At 35.7% G+C, this 26736-nt stretch overlaps 2 protein-coding genes across 4 annotated transcripts in view; both read left to right on the top strand.

Annotated features, from left to right (window-relative positions):
- The window catches only part of LOC150075869 (uncharacterized), a 562710-nt gene that overhangs the window by 316683 nt on the left and 219291 nt on the right, over positions 1–26736 (top strand). The gene's annotated exons all lie outside the window — the stretch shown is intronic.
- The window catches only part of LOC150075870 (uncharacterized), a 248473-nt gene that overhangs the window by 84164 nt on the left and 137573 nt on the right, over positions 1–26736 (top strand). The window contains exon 2 of one of the 2 annotated variants that reach the window (XM_090387078.1): positions 6395–6746. The exons of the other annotated variant lie outside the window; for it this stretch is intronic. Within the exon in view, the coding sequence (XP_090243204.1) occupies positions 6395–6705 (311 nt within the window). The 3' untranslated portion in view covers positions 6706–6746. The remainder of the gene's footprint in view (positions 1–6394; positions 6747–26736) is intronic. 2 annotated transcript variants of the gene reach the window in all.

A 26736-nucleotide genomic window follows, 5' to 3' on the forward strand; every position in this document is an offset into this window, starting at 1 on the left:
CTTCTTGATTAGACCAGGGTTCAAGCCCATCACCACCAAATACGGAGGATGCGGAAAGGTCAAGGGAATGACCACCGCATATTCCCGGAGCAATGTGGCCTTAGTTGCTAATGTTCCTAAAAACCAAATATCAACATCCTGAAATTATAACCCATTCGTTTGCCTTTAACTACTGCTAAAATTGAGGAAGGCTGATTGCAGGATAATTGTGCAGAAGTTTCCCTTTAGCTAGTGGGTAGTTGATTGTTGGAAAAAACGCTCTAGTTGTGAATGTTGGTGGTTTAGATAAATTGAAGGAAGAACTGGACAAACTGTTTGAGGGAATGGACAGGTAATGTGGAAGGTCTCTTTTTTTTTTCTGATGCTGTACAAGTCTGCTTTTTTGCATCATTTGCTACTACCAATATTGATACTAACTTGCAATCATATCATGTGACAACTTAATTTGCATACCATATGTTTAATTATCTGATGACACCAGTTACAAAAGGTGTGCAATTTTTTGGCCAGTGAGTGTATGTAACTATAAATTAAAATGTGATTAAAAAAAATTTAACAATGTAAAACACTTACATAAGTGGTACATGCTCTTAACTCCAATGATGTAATTCTCTGGCTTTGCAGCTTAACCTTTAGTCTGCAACATATCCCATTTTTAGTTGGAAAACATGGCAGATCCAAGCAGGCTGACACTCTCTATGCCCGATTATATGAACCCCCAACTTAAAACTTTTCAAAGTAAACACTAATTTGAAACATTGTTAGTTGGTTACAACATTTGTCTTTCATCTTCATTTACTTAAAGTTAAACTTTGCTTTCAAAATTTGTTTATATTTTAAACAATTTTGATAATTCAATTCAAAATATATGAAATATGCTTTCTGAAATTATCAGGAGTCCGTGGGTCCCAAGTTAAAAAACACTACTAATGTACACTTAATAAAGCATGTTTTTAATTTTTAAAGCTTATGTGTAGTAGAAGATATATTAACTTATGCATAGTATTTTTTTATTATTATTTATAAAACCTAATCTTAGTAATACCGAACTATAGGTATTACTTATGTTCTATGCATATGTTCTATGGTACTAAGTATAGAGCCTATAGTTTTGCAGTACCTTGCATATGTTGAGGGCTGAGAAGACAGAAGATACTTGTTAATATTGGATTTGAATTTCTGTAGATTGTATTGAGGAAATACATATAGAGAAAGGCTGTTCTAGAAAACAGAAGTAGAAACAATAAATGGGGAAAGGGGGAAAAAAATGGCTCTGTGAGTTTAGGAGTTGGGCAGTGAATTGATGCTGACTTGTTGGCTTTCTGTAGATACTCCAATGGAAGTAACTATAGTAAAGACACAGCAGAAACTGAATGTGTATGACATAGAGAGTGGAAACAGTTTGTAAGAGACAGGTTATTAATTAACCTTATTTCCCTCTTTTGAATGAAGTAAAGAAGCTTGGGAGAGGCTTCAGAAAGAAGGAAACCACCCCAGATGTTGGAGCAGTACTGTATTCCCTGGCAGGGCAGATTTCGGATTTGTACAGAGAGTAGTTGTTTGAAAGAAAAGTAATGCCATGAGTAAATAAATCGGTCAACTACTGAGTGCCGGGTTCATAGTGACGAATGGTCATTAGTGTAGTATCTCAAACAGAGAGCTTTATGGTAACTGAAAAAACTTTCTAGTTCCCCTGCTTGGTGTAAAACTGAGGAGCTAATGAAAACGTTATTTATTTGAGTCTTTCCAGTTGTTGTGAATGACAAGGGTGGGAGAAGCGACTCTGGTTTTTTCCTGGAGAAGCAATTAAAGTCTTGGGGAAGAAGTGACTGGCAGGTGTTGAGGGCCATACAAGACTTTGCGCAGGCACTTTCCCACCACTGGCCCTCTGAGTATGTCCCTGCCAGGATAATTCTAGATTTGAAAATTGTTAAAAAATACTTTTCGTTACAAAATTTATAAATTTATAAAATTATTAACTGACTATTTAGCAACCTTTTTGTCACCAAAAGGACACTTACTTAGTACAAAGGATACTTAGTACAAAGAAGTGCACTATCAAAGTGCAATAAAAAATTGTTGTTTTAATTTTAACACAAAAAATTAATGATATATTTTAATTGGAACAGTTTTCCCTTGATAAGCATTGAATAATGCATAGCTAATATGATTTTTAAATTTTTAGCTCAATTAGCAATGGAAATAGGGGGGGGGGGCACAAATTACTCAACATTTTCCTGTCTGGCGCTGCCATTTTTAATTTTAAAAATATTTTAAAATTATATTTTAAGCATACTCATCGAGCCTTTTCCAACAGTGTATAATAAGCTATAGGTTGTTGACAACATTTTTGTCTCCCCCCACATTAACCCGTTCCACATTTCTTAGACCAATTTTTATCAACAACGATCAATATGGCATTATGTTGGCCCACATGATGTACAAAGTCATACAAAATTTCAAGTGAATAGGTTGAGTTGTTCCAGAGACACAATGCTGTGACAGATGGATGGACAGACAGACAACCGAGTGACATTATAAGGGTCCTTCATTAGACAGACCCTAAAAAGAAAATCCAGTTGTTTTGGATGCAAAGGAAGCAGTATTTGTTATGTGCTTATTATGCTGAAAGAGATTAGCAGTCAGGGTAATCCCTAATAAAGATATTTAATCTTGACTAGAAATAAACACCTTACTGTATAATCAATCTTCTAACTTCACATGTTGGACAGACAACTTGTGTAATCGGGACTTGCTAATATTCGTAAAATCGGACAAATGCTAATTTATTGTGATTTCTCTTGTAGAGGATTTTCTCTTAAATTCAAAATGAGGAAATTTCCTCATTTTGAATTTAAATCAAATAAAAATAGAATATTAAATAGAATATATAGGATATTAAGAAATAAAAATATTGAATTTAGAAATTTAAATCAGGAATTCTCTTACCTGAGATTTTTTGAAATAACCTCATCCATGTAAGATATAATTAGAATAGATGGAAATAGTATTGAAAGACTTGTCTAAAGACAGATGAATCTTGCAACAGGACAAAGGAATGAAAGTAAGCTTTGACCTTAAATCCATGCATGGTGGATAACTGGACAAATAAAAAGAATCTTCTAACTTCATTGAGTAAAGCAGCACAAGTATTTTTGCCCTTCATCTTAGTACTTGAAGTTTATTTCCATTTAACTCTGATCTTTCATGTTCAGATAGCCAATTTATGTCGTCATATTATTAATCTATTTCATTAATGCATATTCACATTCCTCTTCCACTATACAATCCTGATCTTACTTGTGTAGTGCAAACAGGCTGTGCTACTATTACAATTCTCTGTGGTATGATAATGATGGTAATCAGCAAGACAACCAGTAATATTCTGTACTTTTTATTTTTTAAGTTATCAAGTGTCAGTGGTTTTCTGGCTTGCTGAAAACAGGAAGAAGAATTCTTTCCTATAATTTCAGAAGGCACAATGAAATGCATATGGTCAGGAGAAGTAAAAATCAATTTGAGAATATACTTGCATCGCTGATTTTAAAGTCTTCACACAAATTATATATTGCCATCTCATAAGTATTTGCAGGATGCAGTTGCCATTTATAAAGGGAACTACTGGTTATTATTATTATTATTAGCCATATGGTGCAAGGAAGCCTGAGCCTTATGCTACTCCAGCCAAAAAAAAATTTCCGAGTTACCCTCAGAGAGAGAGAGAGAGAGAGAGAGAGAGAGAGAGGGAGAGAGAGAGAGAGAAGTAGAAAGGAATCACCAGGAAAGAGAAGAATGATAACCCCAGCTCAAGACCCTGGGTGTGTGCCAAGCCCATACTCACCAGATGTGAGCCCCTGGGGTTATTGTGAAACAGTAGATTATTCTTCCTATCCTTCATTTATGATGACAAAAAAGGAAATATTTTGCCTGTATTTATTTATTCTTGATTATAGGCTATCATAGCAGTGTCTGATCTTTTAAATAAATGTTAGCTTAACTTTCAGCTAACTGTTTGTTTAAATAGCTGTATTATTATTATTATTATTATTAGCTATATGGTGCAAGGAAGCCTGAGGCTTATGCTGCACTAGCCAAAAAAAATTTCTGAGTTCCCCTGAGAGAGAGAGTATTAAATAATACCAAGGCTACTTCATTGCACATGCAAAGTTTGTTTTGCTGTGAGCATTAGACACTTGCTTTTACTAGGTAGTTTAAATCCTGCTGCAAAAAAAAAAAAAAAAAAAACAGAAGAAGATAAACAAGTCCTACTTTTCATAATTTTGAAAAGGCCAAAGTAGCATTGGATATTTTATAATTCTTGGAAGTTCTAAAAATTATAAAGTGACTAATACTTCTGTCAAAATAAAAACAAATAAGTTAGTTTTTATTTTGAGAATAAGGGTTAATAATTATTAGTTTTTGGTGGTTTAAAAAATGTACATGTTGAGTGTTTGGGTTCTTTTATAGTTCACTTCATATATGAAATTATATTTATAGTTCACTTCAATATACATAAAAAAGAATGCAGTTGAAAGTTGATACTCATTGGAAATACAACAGCACAGAACAGAACCTTGCACAAGGTGGGCCAGAATAAGGCAAGGACTTCAAATATGTGTGCAAACATAAAACCAAATGTTGATTCCACCCTGCTATAAAAATCGAAGGGAAAAAAATGAAAGGTGACTTTGTTATTATTATATTATTATTATTATTATTATTAGCCATATGATGCAAGGAAGCCTGAGGCTTATACTGCACCAGCTAAAAAACAAAATTTCTGAATTACCCTGAGAGAGAGAGAGAGAGAGAGAGAGAGAGAGAGAGAGAGAGAGAGAGAGAGAGAGAGAGAGAGAGAGAGAGAGAGAGAGAGAGAGAGAGTAGAAAGGAATCACCAAGAAAGAGAAGAATGATGATATCCAGCTCAGGACCCTGGGTGTGCCAAGCCCATACTCCCCAGATGTGAGCCCCTGGGGATAAATATAAAGAAAGATTAGGAGTAGACACAGTAACTTATTCTTCAAGGTGGAATCAACTACTGTGGATCCCATGTGGTTATATTTTCTGCCCTAATTTTATAAAGTTGATAGTTAAGACACTGAATAAAAGGCAGCAAAATACCTAACATATTTTTGATGGATATTGAGTGATTACTGTCATATGAAGAAATCAGTAAAAGAACAATAATTTGATCAATTAATATCAAAAGTTATTGATTTTTTTTATTCTCTTTCCAATTAAATTCAATGTCAAGTGGGCAATTATATAGATTACCAACACTGAAGTTTTCAGTTGGTCAGTCATCAATTTAAAAAAATGAATGCACTCCTTACTATTGGAAAATAAAATAAAATAAAATAACACAGGAATGAAGAATGATTAGATATCAAAACTTAAAACTTTATGGTTAAGCATTTTCACTGAGATTAAAATGTAAGATTGTGTGGCATCTCATCACAACTTGCTTTTTAAACTAGTAATTGAGTAAGACCAGATGTAGAGATGAAATTACACATTTGAAGGAAAAGAGTGGAGTTGAAACAAAGAAATTAATGGATCTAGAAAGGCACTTTTTTTACAAAAGAAATGGATTTCTGAAAATCTGGTGTAATTACTTAAAATAAGGTTGCTTCTGAAAGCTTCAAATATTATATTAAAATTCATGTAAAACAGGTTTAAAATTTTATAGATGAAGTGACAAAACTCTGATTCAAAATTAAATTTATGATTTCTATATCTTGTTTCCACAGGAGCAGCATTGTTTCAAAGTATCTCAATTGTACAGAAAATCTAATGAACACTGATGTACAGAAAATTTCAATTTTCTATACTAATGTACAGAAAATTGAAAAATACCGAAAAATGAGATTATACTCAGAATACTGATCCAAATCGTAATTGCTATCCTTAATCATTATCCAATTTTTATAGAAATTTCATTTCATTCTTTCCTTCAGTTATTTCTATTGTTTTCCTGTTGTTTGTGTATCTGTGGGTAATAAAGCAGTTTTTTGTGTTAAGTATTTTTTAATATTTCATTGTGCATCTAAAATGGCTGCTACTTGATTTTATGATTGGACCAAGTATTTTGTATTTGATGTCAAAACACTTTTTTTTTTAAAGTACAGTATATTTGTTCCTTTAAAAAAGTTTAAATGCAGGTTGTACATTTTTCAAGAAATTGATAGTCTTGTCTTGAGTTTCTCCTATATTTCATTAAGATCTTTTGAAACAAATCTGCTCTTATGGCAACAATCTTATTTCTGCTAATTACTTATTACTTATTTCTGCTTCATTGTTTAGGAATGGTTGTTTAGTCACTAATATATTTTTTAGTTTTATACAGATCCATTCTTTGAACACTGCAGTACAATTTCTGTCCTCCCTTCTTTAGATGTCCGTACATTGCTGATTCCTGTGACTCAAATGACACAAGTCCTCAACGTGCCACTTTCAAACCAGAACATCTTGAAGAGGGATGGCCTGTCTCATTGCCGTTTTTGCAACCAGGCATTTGGTTTGCGGAGAAATTGCAAAAGGCATGAAGAAATTGTCCATACGTTCTATCGCCGCTTCCGTTTTAAATGTAATGTGTGTGCACAGCTTTTTGAAGCAAAGAAATCTGCTGAAGACCACATGCGAAAGGTTCATGAATTGCCCTGTCCACGTGTTGCATCATGCGTAGTAGATTTGAATATTGACTAGAGAAAGTATAAAGCATATACCTTCACTTTTGTTAATTCTGTGTGAGTATGTATAATTGATATAAACAGTTAATCCCATAAGGAAGCTTTTAAAGTATTAATTGTTAATAATCAGCACTGAGCTTATTTTCTACCGGAACACTCTGGAACTGTAGTGGAACCTTTTTGGAATAATAATAATAATAAATTATCTAAAGTGACATGTGGGTTACTATGTTACTAAGTCGCTGTAAATTTTTATTTTCATGTTAAGTCATTCTCATTAATCCTTGTTTTTAAAGGCATCTTTTTTTTTTTTTATCGTATGATGTGAGCAATACACGAAGGAACCAGTTTCCTTTGTGTATCGTGGCCGTGAGATCCAACCGGATAGTGCAGCACCATCATATGATATCCAAGCCCGAAACGGAATTTGAACCTGCGACCTTTGGATTGCCAGGCAGGTAGGCACTTTACCCACCCGGCTAGCCTGGTTGGCTTTAAAGGCATTACATTCCTTGGATTCCTCTAACTGCTTCTGAATCCTTCTTGAACTTGTGTTCGCTTTCACTCAGGAATAATTGATGGATATACTTTCAGATGTTTTCTAATGATGATCATGAGTGACTGGATATAAGCATGAACTTTTTGGAAATTGTCTGTGGGGAAACTCTGCCATAACTATGTGTTATGGAAAACCTATGTGTTAATCAGTCTCTTCTGGTAGGTGATTTTATTGGCTGACAAATGAACTTCTCACTCACTTAGTTGGATGAATATTTTTAATGGCCTGTTTGTGATGTCTTTATATTTGGTGTTGAAAGCCTCAAAGGATTTAAATTTTAAAAAAATTTATTACTATGGATAGTTTAAAAAACTATTGGTGTAAGTGTATACTTATAACTTAAAAAAATTATTTTCATTACAAATCTTAGATCAACTGGTTCAAACAAACTTAGCCATTTTCCTACACTTTAATCAACTTTAACCAAATACATAAAAGGACATTTCTTGTGCTTTTATGTATTTGGTTGCTACGCAGGATTGCAACTACTATGAGTATATGATTTCATCTTAATATACTAGAAAGAAAATGCATGTTGAGTGGCACATCTGAAGGCATCCACGAAATTGCTTGAGATGCACCACTTATAAACCAATATGATAGATCAGTAAGTTTTGAGACAGGTCATTTTATCAGTATCACAATTTTAAACAGATAGTGGAATTGTTTGATGACGCTATTTATTTAAAACTGCTAAATTATGAAGTGAAGCTTGTTCTTCTTTGAGTACTAGGTACTGAAAGAAGAACAAGCTTCATGGCATTTGAAAACCTGCTAGCTGGTATACTAATTTATATCATAATATAGTTTATTATTTTGCTAAAATAATTGTAGACATTATTTTCTTATGTAGCATCATCCTTACATATGTAATTTCATCAAATAGTTATATGGGTTCTTTATGCACACATCAAACTTGAGTTTTATAATAACAGCATTGTGGATGAGGTTTGCATAAGATCTCACTGACTCTAAAACTCACTTTTTAAATAATGTTTATTGCCCTTTTCCTCTTTGAAGAATTATCGACTGGAATATATAACATCTTGAAAATGAATACATGCTTCACTGAATTTATTTTCAAAAAATATTTTGATAATATAGTTTGACATTTATCCTCTGAAGGTCTAGTATTCAAATTTAAATAAATTAAAACCTATTCTATCTGTTATTTATGTATATTAAAACATATTCGATCTGTCATTTATGTCTATGCTAGAATTTTCATTTGCCATACTGAAACTATTATCGCTTTCCTCTAATTAAAAAAAATCAGCTGTTTTATGGAGGGGGTTAAGAAATTTTTTTTTTTTTTTTTTGTTTAAGCTATATAAGCTTGCTTTCTTGAATCATTTGCCGCTACTAATACTAATAAGCAGGAACCCTCGTTCCCTCTTTTTTTGGAGGCTTTTTGATACAAAACATTTTGTTTTTTAGTGTTTTCAAAACAATTAAACCTGCTCACTTAATATACATACTATGTGTTGTTTTTTGGCACTTTCACCCTTTCTTTTCACTGTTAAAAAGAATAAAAAATGTTAAATATATTTTATTAAACTAAACTAAACATATCTTGTGTATTACTGTATAAATGTTGACACCAATGATAATAATCGTAATGAAATTTATTGATTTTTCGTTGAATATGCATACATTTGAAAAAATTTAGGATAAATTTGGGACAGTAATTATTGTACTAGTAAAGAAAGCAGGCGAACAATGTTGAATTAACAAAAAAAAAAAAAAAAAAAAGAGCCAACAAAATTCAAGGAGAGAATGCAAATTGACCAATACATGGGAAAACATGGAATTATAAAGCGCAGCATTTAACCCCTGGTGTGCATGTGCTTGGCACACCCAGGGTCCTGATGTGGATTTCATCATTCTTTTCTTTCTTGGTGATTCCCTTTTACTTTTGACTCTCACTCTCTCTCTCTCTCTCTCTCTCTCTCTCTCTTTCTCTCTCTCTCTCTCTCAGGGTATCTCGGGGAATTTTTTTTTTTTTTTTGGTTGTTGCAGCATAAGCCTCAGGCTTCCTTGCACAATGTAGCTAATAATAGTAATAGATATAAGCTGGTCTGTACCCAAGTCACAACGGAGGTTAAGCGGGCAAAGGCAGAATATAAGAAATCTTTGGCAAAGGATGCAAAGAAAAACAGCAAAGAGTTCTTTACATATGTAAATTATAGAAGGAAAGGGATGAATCAGATTGGTCCACTGAATATTGATGGTTCAACTGTTGATAATCCTTCTTAGGTGGCTAACAAATTAAATGAGTATTTTGCATCTACATTCACACATGAAGAGTTATTCAGGGAGGGGAATGCCAGAGGTGTATTAAATTCGGCAGTAAGCTAGATAATCTTGTAATAACTGAGAGTAAACTGGAGGAGAAATTGTTGAAGATAAACATCAGAAAGGCACCTGGGGTGGATGGAATCTATTCAGTTATATTAAAGGAGGCAGCAAAGGAAGTATGCAAATCCTTAGCCATAATTATGACAGTTTCCTTGGACTCAAGGATGGTACCCATGGACTGGACATGTGCAAATATGATCTCAATTTACAAAGTAGGATCAAAGGGCAACAACGAGTAATTACACACCTGTTAGTTTAACTTCTGTTCCAGGAAAATTAATGGAGGCACTGGTTAAAGAAGCACTGCAGGATCATTTAGAAAAGACTTCAGTTATAGCCCGGACACAGCATGGTTTTGTTAAGGGGAAGTCTTGCCTGAGCAATTTGATTGGGTACTGTGATATAGTCACAAAGGAACTGGATGCAAAGAATAATTTTGATATCATACATTTGGATCTTAGCATGGGTTTTGATACTGTTGCACATGGAAGACTGCTGCACAAATTGGAGCAGTGTGGCATTGGAGGCAAATTGCTGCTATGGATAAAGGGATGGTTGAGTGGGAGAAGACAGAGAGTGGTAATCAATGGACATTGCTCTTTGTGGACTAATGTTATTAGTCCACGAAGATGGGTCGATTGTTGTTTTCTGTATTCATTAATGATATTGAAGATGGTATCAGGCTTAATGTCCAAGTTTGCAGATGATACGAAGGTCAGCAGGGTTGTTAATGACACTAATGACAGTATACTGCTGCAACAGGATCTAAGAAAAGTTGAGTAGATGGGCTGAGAGGTGGCAACTGAAGTTTAACATTGACCAATGTGAAGTACTGCATATGTGAAGCGGTAACCCCAGAGTAATGTTTCAACTGTGTGGTACTACACTGACAGTGGTAGAGTGTGAAAAGGACCTGTGGGTAATTGTTCAGGCAGATATGAAGTTTTCTGAGCAGTGCAGACAGTTTGCAAGAGTAGCTCATGGTGTTTTGTCAATGATATACAGGAATTTTTCAAGCAGGGATAAGGAGTTGATTATCCCCTTGTATAAGGCAATGGTAGGGCCACACCTTGAGTATTGTACACAGGTCTGGAGGCTTCAATTTAAGAAGGATGTAGAGCTGTTGGAACAAGTACAGAGTAGGGTAACAAGATTAGCGAATGGAACAAAGGGTTGCTCTTACGAAGAAAGGCTTAAGTTTTGCAAATTACAGTGTCTGGAGACTAGGCACCTGCGAGGTGATCTGATCGAGGTGTACAAAGCCTTGAATGGTTTGAGCATACTCAATGCTGATGGATGCTTCCTCTTGCTCAGGATAATCGCCTGAGAGGGCATAAATTCAAATTGAGGAAAGGCAGTTGTAGGATAGATGTGTGGAAGTTTGCCTTTAGCCAGTGGTTGGTTGATTGCTGGAACAAACTTCCATCTGTCATTGTAGAAGTTGAAAGCTTAAACAGATTCAAGGCAGAACTAGACAAACATTGGGAGTGGGTGGATGAGTGAATTGAGAAGGGTGTGTGTATGTGTGTTTTATTTGGCCGACACTATATAAGCTTGCTTTCTTGCATCATGTTAATGCAAAAAAGCAAGCTTATATAGCATCATCTTGCATCTAATGCTAATGCTAGATCATCATTTAGAAATCTGGATCAGGAGTTAAGCGTTCCATTTCAAGAATAAAACCAGATATAAAAATGCAAGTGTGCCTCTCCCGACTGAATGTAGCAGCTATATTGCAGAACTGTTTGCAATCCAACTAGCTATTGAGAAATCAATATTCATCTCAACACCAGTAGCTCAATATATACAGACTCCATGAGTGCACTGTCCGCAATAAGTAATTTATTCTCAACTCCACATCCCATAGTAAAAGAAATATGGTTTGGTCTAAATTGTTTACGGAATAGGAATCATACTCTAAGTTTCTGTTGGATTCCAGGGCATGCTGGCATCGTAGTTAACGAAACAGCAGACCAGGCAGGCAAACATCCAAACAGTGCCGCACCTCCATTGTACCAAGTATCCTTTATATATTTACTAACACATATCCGACATATCTGTAGAGACCAGTGGTTAAACATTTGGAAGACCCACATGAACAATAAATTGTTTGAAATTAAGCGTGAACCCTAACTATGGAACTCCAGCCACAGGCGAAACAGGCATGAAATGGTAATACTGGCAAGACTATGCATAGGGCACACACACACACCTGGCCCACTTGTTCCTGCTGATGGGTGATGATCCTCCTATATGCACACATTGTTCATCACAACTTAGAGTCTGGCATATTCTCTTAGACTGTTCAGTTCATCTCACATGAAAATCATACTTTCCGCTCTCTGACGCAAATGCAAGAAGCCTTATCATTAACTGACCTGTTGGGAAACAATGCAAATCTGGATGAGCTGTTTGCTTATCTTAACAAACCAGACTGTATGAATATTTCTAAAATCAAATAAATAATTCAAAGTTGCCCTTGTGCTGATAAACATCCACACCAACAACAACAACAGCAAGTGTGCCCTGATATGAAAAAGGTTGGGGAAGCACTGTACTAGAGCATTTATTGCTTGCCAGTTATTGTGCCTACCACTGGACTCCATGGCAGATGGGAAGCCAGATTACTGAAACAAAATAAAAGCAACTATAAATCCTAATAACCTAAATTCTTTTTATGGGACCCCAACATGTTGATAATACGTTCATCACAGCAAAAAGGTCGAGAATGAAAGAAATACCAGGACCTACCTGTTAATCTGTTCCACCGATGAAAAGCACAGAGGAAAGATGTCATCTTTCTTCATACAGAAGGGAATGGACAGGTTAGCAGGCCCCCCCAATCACCTAAATAGCTTCATTCTGGTCACATTTTAATAGAAATTAAAACAATAAAGCATTGAGGACAACTTTTTTAAGCCACCTCTATTGAGATAATTCTGATTTATAGTAGCCCCCACATGATGCTTAATTTATCACATGGTGGGATCTTCAAATGGGGTCTTATTATTATAATTAGCCATATGATGCAAGGAAGCCTGCGGCTTTTGCTGCACCAGCCAAAAAAAAAAGAAAAGAAAAAATGGTGTGTGTGTGTGTGTGTAAAATTTGTTGATGCTCAGTGGGACAAGGGGTTCCTCCCATCTCCGCATTGCTTACACTGTGTGTGTGTGTGTGTGTGTGTGTGTGTGTGTGTGTGTGTGTGTGTGTGCCAGTTCACTGAGGGCACCTCCGTAGCCAGGTGGGCAGGAGCGGCAGTGCATAGCATATGCTTCTTGATTAGACCGGGGTTCGAGCCCGTCACCGTCAAATATGGAGGATGCGGAAAGGTCAGGAAATGACCACCACATATCCCCGGAGCAATATGGCCTTAGTTGCTAATGCTCCTAAAAAAAAAAAAAAAAAGTTCACTGAGAGTGCCAAAGATTTAAAAGTGTGTGGGTATTCTATAAATGTTGTGTCATGTACCGTTCATTTAGCTGCTGGACCCCTGCCGAGGCCGAACGTTGTCCCACTTTCACCCCATGGAGGCAGACCAGGAACACCCAGTAATCTTGATTTACTCTGTCAGGTCCCGCTACTTATGTTTCCTTCGATTTCAGTGGCTAGGACCTAAAAAAAAAATTAAAAATAATGGAGGATATTTATATATGTCTATATATATATATATATATATATATATATTCAGTATATATGTCTATATATATACAATTGGCTTGACATAGTGATTTAGTAATTATCCTTATATATTTATGTTTCATTTTTGCATATAACCATTGTTTCCCTACCAGGTTATTACCATGGACCAGAGACAGCTATGACAGCTATCACAGCACTTAGTTACCACCTGCTCATTCACATTATGTTCATAGATATTAAGACTGATGTAATGTTTTATCCAGACATTGATGGCATTAATCAGCTCTTCTCTCCCTTGTCAGGTTCTTTGTTTAGGTTTTCACTGATTGTATCACCATTATAATTAATTATCTTACGTTTATAACTGTTAACTATTTGCCATATCCACTATATATATATATATATACACGATCAAATTAATCCAAAAATTAAATAGAGAAATAAAAATTACTGAAATATATATTAAAATAAATAACAAAATTAATAGAAAAAGCTAACATCAGTGGCAGCAGAAAAGCACAATCCACTACATGTTGCGTATAATAAGCTAAATTAAAATAGGTTATTGCCAGTAGCATGGCAAACCAGTAGAGTGAAAATGAACTCAACCAAATAAAATAACAATAGCAGAAAAATATAGCGGGGGAGGGGTAAAGAAGAAAAGGGTAGTGTTGAAGCAACGTTCCTAAGATAATTTAGAAATTAAGCCAATTAAAAGAAATTTAGTGGCGCCTCCTCGATGGCACCTGTTTCCGAATTATGTGAAATCTCACTATGGTGGAATCGTAAACTAACAACATTACATGACCAAATAAACTGAAAATTAATAAAATCAAATAAAATAAAAAATATGTGCGTGCATGCGTGCGAACATTGTCAGTTGAGCGGGGGTGGTGTCACTTGAATTTAGAAAAGCCGAATGGATGGGTGAAATATAATTTTGACATATTTAGATTTAGGTATGTGGGGCTTGTCATATCACTGAAACTAGGCCAAGAGGGTAAGATTTAGGTTTAACTTAGTCCAAGGGCTGATGTACATGGTCGTAAGTTAGAGTGGGGAGTGCAGTTTGAAGATTGAGGGGTGACAGGTAGAAGTATGGGGTCTATAGGGAAGACGCCTCCATATTTTCAGTGGTATAAACCACCAGAGGAGGAAGGGGAACAAGAGTGCTTGGCTCAGACTGCCAGGAAAGGCCAGTGTTCATCCTTTGTTCAATTCCTTTGTCCATCTTCTTGGTTGTTCTATAGGTCATCTTAGGTGTGGCACGCATTTTAGCATCTAGCCATTTTGTGTTTACTGTGTGTTCATGTCCTGTCTTCTTCTGTACAAGTCTTCTGCAAACTTAGAGAAGGCAGTATATTCTTGTCTCCCATCTCTGGGTAGGAAGGTGATCTGGGTAAGGAGCTGACAGTGAAGGTCGCCATAGAGCTGTCACTCATTCATGAGGTGGTGCCAGCTCTCCAACTCTCTGCAGCAGCAAGTAGCAGCAGTCCTGGCCATCTGTGATGCCCAGGACTGTGAGCTTAGCCTTAAAAGCACCATGCATCGTTAGCAAGAAGGTCACATGGAGTCCCAATGTGAACCATGCCGGAGCTATTGGGTAGTTTTACAATGTTGGAGAGGAACCGCCTGCTGATTTCTCCCTTTGGGGAGTTCTCCCATCTGGTTTGCCAGGTTTGCTTGAGATGATTTGTGAGTCTCTTCTTTTCTGTTGAATGGTTAACAGTGGGATCTGCCTTGATGCCAGCGAAGGCACAGGCATTTCCCTTGGACAGTTTGTACAGTATTCCTCCTTTTGCCACTTTGAGGTCCAATGGTAACGTTCCAGACAGCACATGGCTGCTGACTGTACTACAGGCCCTGATTATAGCAAGCAACATGGCTCTATGGATGGAGTCTAGGATTCTGTGGTTTACCGCCATGGTTACTTTAGTAAACCATGCCCCGGAGGCATGGGTGGCAATCGGGAGGAAGGTAGCTTTATAGAAAAGCTCGAGTGTCTTGCTTTTCAATCCCCAGTCCCTTTTTGTGACTCTGGCGACAACAGCTGTATAGCTCCGTACCTTCTTCTGGATTTACTTCAGGTGCGCCTTGAAGGAGAGAGAGGGGTTCAGTATTACTCCCAGGTATTTCAGTTCTTTTTTCAGTAACGTGCACAGATAAAGAGTCATATCTCTCCATGGACACATCATGGCAGAGGGGAGAGACACTAAAGTACATGTTTCCTTAGTAAAATGTTTGCTAAGAGCACAGTTTGATGGAGCACTGTATCTGTTCACTTACACTAGTTTGGGCATCTCCCTAGTTAAGGTGTCAGGTGGAAACACGGCCGTCGCCTTATATAGGCAGCCTCTCTATAGCCCCGTTGTCAGCTACATGGTGAAAATGTGGTTTGGGAACAAAGGATATAGATTAAAAAAACGCTTCAACCTGACTAAATTCCCAGTACATTGACAAAAGGTTCTCACAAGTGGACTACTTAGATCTTTATCTTCCTGTGTACTCACAGGAAGATAAAGATCACTTTTTAACAGCTGGAAAATACTTTAAACACATTATTTCAAGCAGAAATCATAGAGCTGAAAAACACGCAGCTGCACAGTAAGAGAACCATATTGGCAATCTCGGGTGTCAGAAGTAGAAGGGAATCACCAATAAAGAGAAGAATGATGACATCCAGCTGAGGACCCTGGGTGTGCCAAGTCCATACTCACCAGATGTGAGCCCCTGGGGTTCTTCTTGAAGTGCTGGAAGAAGAAATCTGTTCTGAACTTAAGCCACAGGTAGTGACAGGTTGTGAAAAGAATTTTTGTGCATAAGGATGAAAATCTAGCACCTACTAGAAACCTCATCCTTACTTTTAACTCACCAGTGTGTCCTAATTCCATCACAGCTGGTTACCTGCACTGCCCAGTAAGTATGTATTGAATACAGTAAATATGTATTGGATCCATTATGTGTTTTAACTGCCAGAAACATATACACTCAAAAATGGTCTGTCTTGGTGCCCTCACATGTGCTTGATGTGGTGCAATGGACAGTGATGTCGTGGGATTTCATTCATATATCTCTCTCTCTATATATACTTAACTTATTTATATATTATTACTTTTTATAATTAATTTTGGTACTACTTGGGAGCATCAGGTTTGTTAGTGACCCCAACCAACCTGCTAGTTATATATAAATCTAGCCCTGGTATGGATAGCCTAATATACCATAGATACATATAAATATATAACATAGATACATATAAATATTAAAACAAAAGATTAATGTAAAATTTAAAGAAGATTAGAGACATTTGGAAAAAATTGTAGAAAATTACAGAATACTGAAGAAAATTATAGAAATTAGCAAAAATTAACATTCTCCCTCATGGCCATGCATCTGCTACTTCCTCAGGGGCTTTGAGCAGACATATAGCCATACAAGAAGAATGTATTATACTTACCCGTTTCTGTAATCTCTGTACAGTTTTGCTAGGTGAATAAAGAGAGTAATTTTTTGAATATATGTACTTAATTTTTAAAAAGACAGTTTGGTTTATGTATATGTCAGCAAAATGTAATAGGAGATTCAAAGCCCTATGGGTATGTATCAGATTAAAATATCATTGTACCTCACTTCCATATCCTGTGGTGGAACAAATTCAGTTAAAGGATTTATTTGTCCATAACAGCTTGTCTACTAATGTGTTCTTTATTACTTGGTTTCTATAAATTTTTAATGGGATTTATATTTTTATGTATATTTTTTATTCATCTTACTTAATTTAAGGTATGATTTATTTTAACTTTGACATATTAACTTACTTGCCAGTTACTGCAGTGGATTCTTTTTGCTTCCTGTGTGGTTTCTGCATTTTGATAAGCTCATTTAAATTAATTTCAAATAATTAATCTTTATTAATTTATATAATCAATGCTATGCCACAGAGATAGCTAAAGCATTGGACTCTCCAGTGGGTAATATAATTTCTTTTCATTTTTGACAGTATTAGCAGGAGCAGCAGTAGTAGAAGCATCCCTTAATTTACAATGATTTCAAGTCATGTCTCCAAAGCTTTTCACATTTTACCATTACTAATTTTTGTGCTCCTTAGTAGTATCAATTTAGTAATTCTATTACTAGTTTTAGTGGTTTGCTTATTTGTGTGGTAACTTTTTTTGTTTCGGTTTTAGAAATCTCTGACATTTTGATGACCTTTGAAAAATTTCGGTGATAAAGATTTCATCCAAATTTTGTGATTTTTATACTTACAACAGTCGTGTGTCCATTTTTGAAATTGTGTTTGCAGTTCCATAATTTATTTCTGGCATGGGAAAGTGTTTTTAAATGTATGGAATTTGTTCATTTGTATGCAACTCATGCTGTTTTAATAATTTTTGTTATAGTTTTCAGGAAAACGTTTTCTTCCACTGAAACATGGTTTAGTAATGCACTCATAGATATACATCACTGTATTAGCATTAGCATTAGTAGAGGCATATGATGCAAGAAAGCAAGCTTATTCAGCATCAGCCAAAAAAAAAAAAAAAAAACACACCACTCCCATTTCCCCCCTCTGTTCGTTCGAAATACCTGTCCAGTTGAGCCTTAAATTTGTTTAGGCTATCAACTTCAACAACGAATGATGGAAGTCGGTTCCACCAACCAACCACCCGCTGGCCAAAGGCAAATTTCCGCACATCTATCCGACATCCGTCCTTCCTCAATTTGAATTTATACCCTCTGAGGTGATTATTCTGAGCAAGAGGACGAATCCCATTGGCATTGAGCATGCTCAAACCATTCAAAGCCTTATACATCTCTATCAGATCACCTCGCCGGTGCCTAGTCTCCAGACTCTGTAATTTCCAAAACTTAAGCCTTTCTTCGTAAGAGCAACCCTTTGTTCCATTCACTAATCTTGTTGCCCTTCTCTGTACCCGTTCCAGCAGCTCTACATCCTTCTTGAAATGAGGCTTCCAGACCTGTATACAGTACTCAAGATGTGGCCTAACCATTGCCTTATACAAGGGAATAATCACCTCCTTATCCCTGCTAGAAAAATTCCTGTATATCATTGACAAGACACCATGAGCTACTCTTGCAGCTCGTCTGCACTGCTCAGAGAACTTCATATCTGCCTGCACAATTACCCCCAGGTCCTTTTCATTCTCTACCACTGTCAGTGTAGTACCGCAGAGTTGATACGTTGCTCTGGGGTTACTGTTTCCCATATGTAGTACTTTACATTTGTCAATGTTAAACTTCATTTGCCACCTCTCAGCCCATCTGTTCAACCTTTCCAGATCCTGTTGCAGCAGCATAGTGTCAGTAGTGTCCTTAACAACCCTGCCAACCTTTGTATCATCTGCAAACTTGGACATTAAACTTGATATACCATCATCAATATCATTCATAAACACCGAAAACAACAACGGACCCAACACTGAAAACTGAGGAACTCCACTAATAACATTAGTCTACGTTCAGCAGTGTCCATTGATTACCACTTTCTGTCTTCTGCCACTCAACCATCCCCTTATCCATAGCTGCAATTTGCCTCCAATGCCACACTGCTCCAATTTGTGCAGCAGTCTTCCATGTGCAACAGTATCAAAAGCCTTTCTAAGATCCAAATATATAATATCAAAGTTATTCCCTGCATCCAGTTCTTTTGTGACTACATTATACTGTCCGATGAAATTGGTCAGGCAAGACCCGCCCTTAACAAAACCATGCTGCGTCTGAGCTATAACTGAATTCTTGTCTAGATGATCCTGCAGTGCTTCTTTAACCAGTGCCTCCATTAATTTTCCTGGAACAGAAGTTAAACTAACAGGTCTGTAATTACTTGTGTCAGCCTTTGATCCTCCTTTGTGAATTGGGGTTACATTTGCACATCTCCAGTCTATGGGTACCTCCCCTGAGTCCAAAGAAGCTCTCATAATTATGGCTAGGGGTTTGCTTACTTCCTTTGCTGCCTCCTTTAATATAACTGGATAGATCCCATCCACCCCAGGGGCCTCTTTTATGTTTATCCTCAACAATCTCTCCTCCACTTTCCACTCAGTTATTACAAAATCATCTAGCTCACTGCCAATGTCTACTTTACCTACATCCTTCTCCTTCCTGAATAACTATTCATGCGTGAATGTAGTTGCAAAATACTCGTTTAGATTGTTAGCCACCTGAGCATGATCCTCAACTGTTGAACCATCAATATCCAGTGGACCAATCTGATTCATCCCTTTCCTTCTTGAGTTTAAATAGGTAAAGAACTCTTTTCTGTTTTTCTTTGCATCCTTTGCCAAAGATTTTTCGTAGTCTGCCTTTGCCTGCCTAATCTCCTTTGTGACTTGGTTAGAGACCAACTTATATCTATTATAGGCTTCCATGTCGCCCATTAATTTGTATGTATTCCATGCATTTTTCTTCTCTGCCACATGTCTTATTAGTTCATCTGACAACCATTTAGGCCTAAACCCTGCACAATATTTCTTGGTTGGTATGTAAAGCCTGGTAGCTTCCAAGATTAGTTCCTTGAATGCTTCCCATTTTGAGTTTGCTGTTGGAAACATCATCAGTTGGTCCCACTGTATAGAATTTAAATACTGTCTCAGACCATCATAGTCGCCTTTACGAAAACAAAAACCCTTCCCTTTACCTCTGATGGTAGTTACCTCCTTGAGTAAATCCCACTTCAACACACTTTGATCACTGCCACCTAGTGGTTCATTTATCTGCAGATTCGTAATGCATGAAGAATCACTACTGATAATCAGATCAAGAGTATTGCTCCCTCTTGTTGCCTCACTTATGACTGATGCTATTGCTATAAAACTTAGTGCAAATTTAAAATGTGGTAAATATAGTAAACATTACAACATGATAATGTGCTACTGTGTGACATGCTGACATCTTGCCTAAATCTCTGGGCAGATAATAAGATGAAGCCATTGGAAAGTTGGCCATGGGATACAATAAAGAAACAGCAAAATGAATGTTTATTTGAAGCACAAGATCTGAAACTGACTTAACAGACTATAACACAGAAATTTAAAAATATATGGGAAAACATTGATTGTTCCTAACAGTACATTGTTATGTTTATAGTGTACAGTAGGTTTAATTTTGTTTCATTATGTCCTCTTGTAATTTTGACTATGTTGATGGTGTTTAAATTATCTTTATTTTAGCCAAAAAAGATAATATTCTAGATAAAATTATGATATGTTGCATACAGCTTCCCTGATTCCATTAATTTGTATGATTAACAATGCTTCAATATATATTATAGGAAGACATCCTTGACATAACTTGGGATTCACCTGTAACTGGTAGTTGTAATTTATCAGAAGTTAAATAATAATAATAATAAAAAAATTATTTGATATATGCAGTAGCTTTCACATTTTAAAACTGTTGTTTGGTCCTGAAGTGGTTTGGTTACAAAGCAGTAATATTAAACATCAGTGAGTTAATATCTTTAATTAACAATATTACTGTAAATATTTAAAGTGATATCAGCATGCATTTTTGAATGAGAATTCAGTGAAATCAAGCTTAAATAAACATGCACAGACAGTCTTACAGATATATATATATATTACAAAATAAGTAGCATTACTGATCCAAAGATTTAATTCAGTTTACTTAAAATTAAGATGTTTATATATGTATTTTATCATATTTATATCAATGGAATAATTTTTAAAATAAATTTAATAGTCCAATAATTTAGTAAATTATATAAATTTTTCCTACATAATTCACTATTAATATAACATAAAGAAATGGTCTGTGGATAGTGAAGTACAGCTTCTATCCTCCCCTTCCCTTCAGATATCTCTGCTGTGTTGGTGCCTGTCAACCAAAGGATGGCCCAGCAAGCTCTGAACAGGTCCTTTGGCCACAAGACCACTGGAAGAAATGGTGGACTACATTATTGTCGTTTCTGCCATCGAGGGTTTACTTTTCGAAAAAATTGCAAGAGACATGAGAATACTGTTCATGCAGTTGTCCGTCGGCGATATAAGTGTGTCATATGCCAGAAAACATTTAATTGTGACAAGTATATGAAAGAGCATAAAAAGAAAATGCATGCTTTTCCAAATGATAGCTTTTGTTCGCTATGAGGTGCATTATTATTTTAAAATTTGTACAAAGCTGCAAAATGGACATCACTATCTTGTTTTGAAGAAACAATGAGGGAGAAAAATAATAAAATTTTTTAAACCATCAAGACCATTTTCAATATATTTGCTCGTCTAACATCTTTCTTAAATTGTGTCCAGGTTTCTTTGTTGGCTAGCTTTTACCATTTTAATAAAGGATCTGTATTTATTAAATTGCAGGTTTTCTCCCATTTTACTTCTCTTCTCCCCCCCCCCACCCCTTTAAAGAATTTTTCTTCTCCTATGCAATTATTTGTCGTCTGATCTACTATATCATATTACTGAAAATATTTTAAATTTTGGAAACAGATTATTCATATCATTTTAATTGGGGACTGGGAGATATATATTTCATTCAGTAATGCCTTAATATGAAAATATTGAGCACTCTTATGTTTATGAAAAATTAAGCTTCCAAAATTGTTAATTTCTTACAGTAGATGAAGCATAGTTTACATAGGGTACCAATTTACAGTACAGCATTATAAATGACATCTACACCAGAAAACCTCACATGTAGCATCAATAAAAAATCAGCTACAGCCATGTTTATGTGTGTGTTTTGGTTGCCTTGCACTTCTTCACAAACAAGTAACTTCATTATGCTTATTGTTTTTTTTTTTTTTTTTGTAGTGTAGTACTATTAAAAATTTCAATATTTGTAGAAGAATAAGAGAAATTTACCTCCATATGATACGTAGAACACTTCTGTATGTTACTCTCCAGAAATTAAAATGAATAAAAGATTAATGCAAAATGATTACAGTAAAAAAATCAATTGAAAACAATTAAAAAATTAATAAAAATTCAAAAAACAATTTAAAAAATTAATTTAAAAGATAATTAAAAGTTTCATGTAAATTTTGAAAAACAGTTGTTTTTCCTTAAGGAAAGGATAGAAATTTTTTAAAATTTTTAAATTGTTTTTTAAATTTTGTATTAATTTTTGATTATTTTTTTTAATTGCTTTCAATTCATTTTTTACTGTAATCATTATACGATAATCTTTTATTCGTTTTTATTTCTGGAAAGTATCATATTGAGGTAAATTTCTCTTATCTTCTATAAATATTGAAGTCAACATAGAGTGTATTGAGCATTATAGCTCTGTTATATGCTATATAATAGTGGTGTAAATACACCATAGTTTACCCATAAATTTAACTACATAAGTAATGTAATGGCAACATTTTGATTTTTATCTCATATTGTGGTTATACCTTCATAACGAGAAACCAGATATTGCACTACTTCAAATAAATAATGCTTCTCTAGTAGAGGAGACTACTGTTACTTATTCTCAGTGGGCACCACCACCTAGATGCGTTTTGGAGCTTGTTGGCTCACTCATCGGTGGGCGTGTTATATTAACTATATAATAACGTTGTATTTACACCGTTATTATATAGTTAATGGCGTGTTATATTAACTATATAATAACGGTGCCTTTATATATAGTTAATTTCAACCCATAATATATTATTCCTTGTGCATTTAGTGTTACAAATATTATCACTATCTTTACCATTTGGCATCTCTCATATTGTAGAATTAACTTTGCAACCATGATGGCATGTCTGCATTATCAGGGTACCTGCCTGCTCACCGATGAGTGAGCCAACAAGCTCCGAAACTGCTCTGAGTTGTAGTGCCCAGTTTTTTTTCCATTTTATTCATTTGTTGATTGGTGGATCCCGGGTTTCCCCCATTAACCACAGTTTAACCTCATGTGGAGATAGCAGAATAACTATGTTACTACACAAAATTATCTACAGAACAATCAACAATATCTGTAGTTCAATTTAAAATTTCTAACAGGTTAACACTAATAAAATATAAGGATCACCTTAAATAAACAACTTAACTAGCCAGATGGCCAATAGAATGGCTAAACTATATTTAAATAAATCTTCAAGTCGAACACAAGGTAGAGCAGGAAGTTAAAAATAGAGTATATTACTGAAATCTCAATAACAACTTTATCACAACAATCTCAGCGTGATTAGATATCAGAACATCAAAGCTAATTAAACATAACCATCAAATACATTATCAAAGCATATACAGCACAATTAATCAGTTTAAATATGCCACACTCAAACCTTACACAAAAGGCATAAGGCTACAGTAATAATAACAGTGACATAACCAGCAGAATAAGTTACTAAACCAAAGAATGATTGACCTTAGAATTAAGTGTCAGCAGAGGAACTACATCAACCTCCAACTAATAACCAGGAATTTAAAATTTAATCTTTTCAGTTGACTTGCAACTTCCAGAAGTTTTTTTTTTTTTTTTTTTAGGAGCATTAGCAACTAAGGCCATATTGCCCCGGTGCGGTGGTCATTCCCTGACCTTTCCGCATGCCCCGTATTTGGTGGTGATGGGCTCGAACCCCAGTCTAATCAAAAAGTGTGTGCTACGCACTGCTGCTCCTTCCCAACTGGCTACGGACGCGCCTTCCAGAAGTGAAAGTTTGCAAATAAAAGACTCACTCATGTCTTCTAGAATGAAAGTTTATAAGAAAGCAGACATTAATGATTACAGATATTTGACACTTAATCCAGTGAGGGCATAGGCTAGACCAACCAAACAATATATATATACACTATACAACTATACATTAAGTCTATCTCTCAGGGACCAATAACTATTACAAATACACCATATTCCTGCAGCTTCCAACAAGGTGAAAGTTCACAAGCACGAGTTTCCCAAGCAATAAGTTATAACCAAAACAATCAACCACAATACAATATTTACACTATAAAAAATTACATCATTTTTAATAGATATCGTAGAATATTTGTAATATTCTAACAATTACCAATTATACAACAGACTTTCTTGTGAATTCCAGACTGGTGGTGCCCACTAAGAATAAATTGCAGTAGTCTCCTCTACTAGAGATGCATTATTTATTCGAAGTAGTGCAACACCTGGTATCTCGTTGTGAAGGTGCCACAACATGAATTAACTTTGCAACTGTGATGACATATCTGCATTATCAAGGGTACCTGTCTGCCCACCGATGAGTGAGCCAACAATCTCCAAAATGCGTTTGGATGGTGGTGCCCACTGAGAATAAATAACAGTAGTCTCCTATACTAGAGAAGCATTATTTATTCGAAGTAGTGCAATATCTGGTATCTCGTTGTGAAGGTATAGCCACAATATGAGATAAAATCGAAACGATGCCATTACACTACTTATGTAGTTAAATTTATGGGTAAACTATGCTGTTATTATATAGGTAAAATGCACAAGGCATAATATAACTATATTATGCCTTGTGCATTTAACTAATTACATTTTAATTTAATAAAATTCGTAAGTTCTTACTTACGAATTTCGTAAGTAAATTCGTAAGTAAGAAATGAGCATATTCTCTTTACTAAATACCACTCTGTCTTAACCAAGGAGATCACACATGGAAACTTATGATTCTGGCACCATGGGTGGGGTAAAAAGAGGAAGCAGTGAATCTCAAAATATATAATACAGGGGTAGATATTAACACAGAAAAAGGTAACAAATGATATATTTTGAGAGAATTTTTTTAACGATACAGAAAAATATTAAACAGATATTGAAATATTAAAAAAAAGAAAAACTCAGATATACAGTTTCGAAAAAGTGGGGGGGGAACAGTAACAGAATTCTTTGCAAACCATTTTCAAACACTGTCTCAGTTTTGATCTACTTTCCCTGATTTACTTATAGAGAAAATATTGGAAACATCTAATACACGCATGGGATAAATTTTCCCCTTTGTGTTTACAGGTATATTCTTGGAGCAATTCAAGGGGGGGTCCCTCCCCCATTAGATTATAGAGGAAAATGTTCTTTAAAGATACTGAAGAGTGGGAAAGGCTAATTTGTATTGTTTTCAAGACTCATGGGTTATTTTTATCCCAATGCATGCCTGCATTTGTGTGGTTCCAGGTTAAGTACTGCATTTTTGCTGGTCCTTTGAGGTGGAATGTAATCCCAATTTTACTTCCTGTTTATCAGTCCACACCACATTCAACTTCTTGAGTGAAGGCCCCGAGTGCCAAGCGAGTGATCATAGCGATATTTCCAAAGTGATTTGAAAGCGTCTTTTCTCTAAGCGACAGATTGTAGAGATTGTTAAAACCCTCTTTATTTATAAAATTATTTAATTTTGGCTTTTTCTAAATAAAGAACTTAGCTTCGTATCAAGAAAGGAAAGACACCTTTCTTTTATATTTATATATATATAACCAATTTCTCTAACGCACTAACCACTAATCTCTTATCGCTTGGTCACTGGTGGCACCGCTCCTGCCTCCACGTGGCGGGGCTGGTAGTCTGAGTATTAATCTAATACTCAGGGCGAAAAGGAGCAAACATGGATCCATTAATATCACCGACTGTAGAGCCTACGTGCTCGCATGAACTTGAGTCATCTCAAGCAAAAAGAATCAAAAAAGATGATTCTTCACATGACATACCTGCTTTTCTAATTTTACACTCTTTATCAACGAAACCTCTTAGTAGCTTATCGCCATTTCTTGTGCAGAAAAGCATAGAGGCTGTAGCAGGTACTCCCAAAATTGTCAAACGCCTTCGCTCAGGAGATCTTCTTATAGAGACTTCCCATCCCAGTCATTCTAGACAACTCCTGAAGCAAACGACCTTCGGAGGCCTTCCCATTTCAGTAACCCCGCACAGAAGTTTAAACACCTCAAAGGGAGTCATCTCGGAATGGGACCTCCTTAATGTTTCTGAGGAAGAAATTGCCGAAGAACTTAAAGCACAACGTGTTGTCGGTGCTAAAAGAATTATGACCAAACAAGATGGTGTCCTTACACCCACAAGAAATGTTATCCTTACCTTCAGCAGTCCGAATCTACCAGAATCAGTAAAAGCTGGCTACCTTTCCTGTAAGATCCGACCATATATACCAAATCCACTTAGATGCTTTAAATGCCAGAAGTATGGTCATTCTCAAACAGCATGCCAAGGTAAGACAATCTGTCCCCTGTGTGGCTCATCAGACCATTCCCAAACTGAATGTACAGCAGCTACGCCAAAGTGTCCCAATTGCCAGGGTACTCACCCCGCATATTCTAGAACTTGCGAATTATGGAAAACGGGAAAGAAAATAATGAAGTACAAGGTAGAGAAAAATGTATCTTACCAAGAGGCACGTAAACAAATATTAAATGTGATCCCTGCCAAAACATATTCCAATGCTGTTAAAAACACTAAAGAATTTTCTACTCAGACTTATATTACTATTCCTCCTAAATTATCTCTTATTCAATGGGCTAGATCCATCCTTGCGGATGGTGAGAC

The sequence above is a fragment of the Mastigoproctus giganteus genome, chromosome 13 (assembly GCF_048544385.1).
Source record: "Mastigoproctus giganteus isolate SK-2022 chromosome 13, ASM4854438v1, whole genome shotgun sequence".
NCBI classification, from domain to species: domain Eukaryota; kingdom Metazoa; phylum Arthropoda; class Arachnida; order Uropygi; family Thelyphonidae; genus Mastigoproctus; species Mastigoproctus giganteus.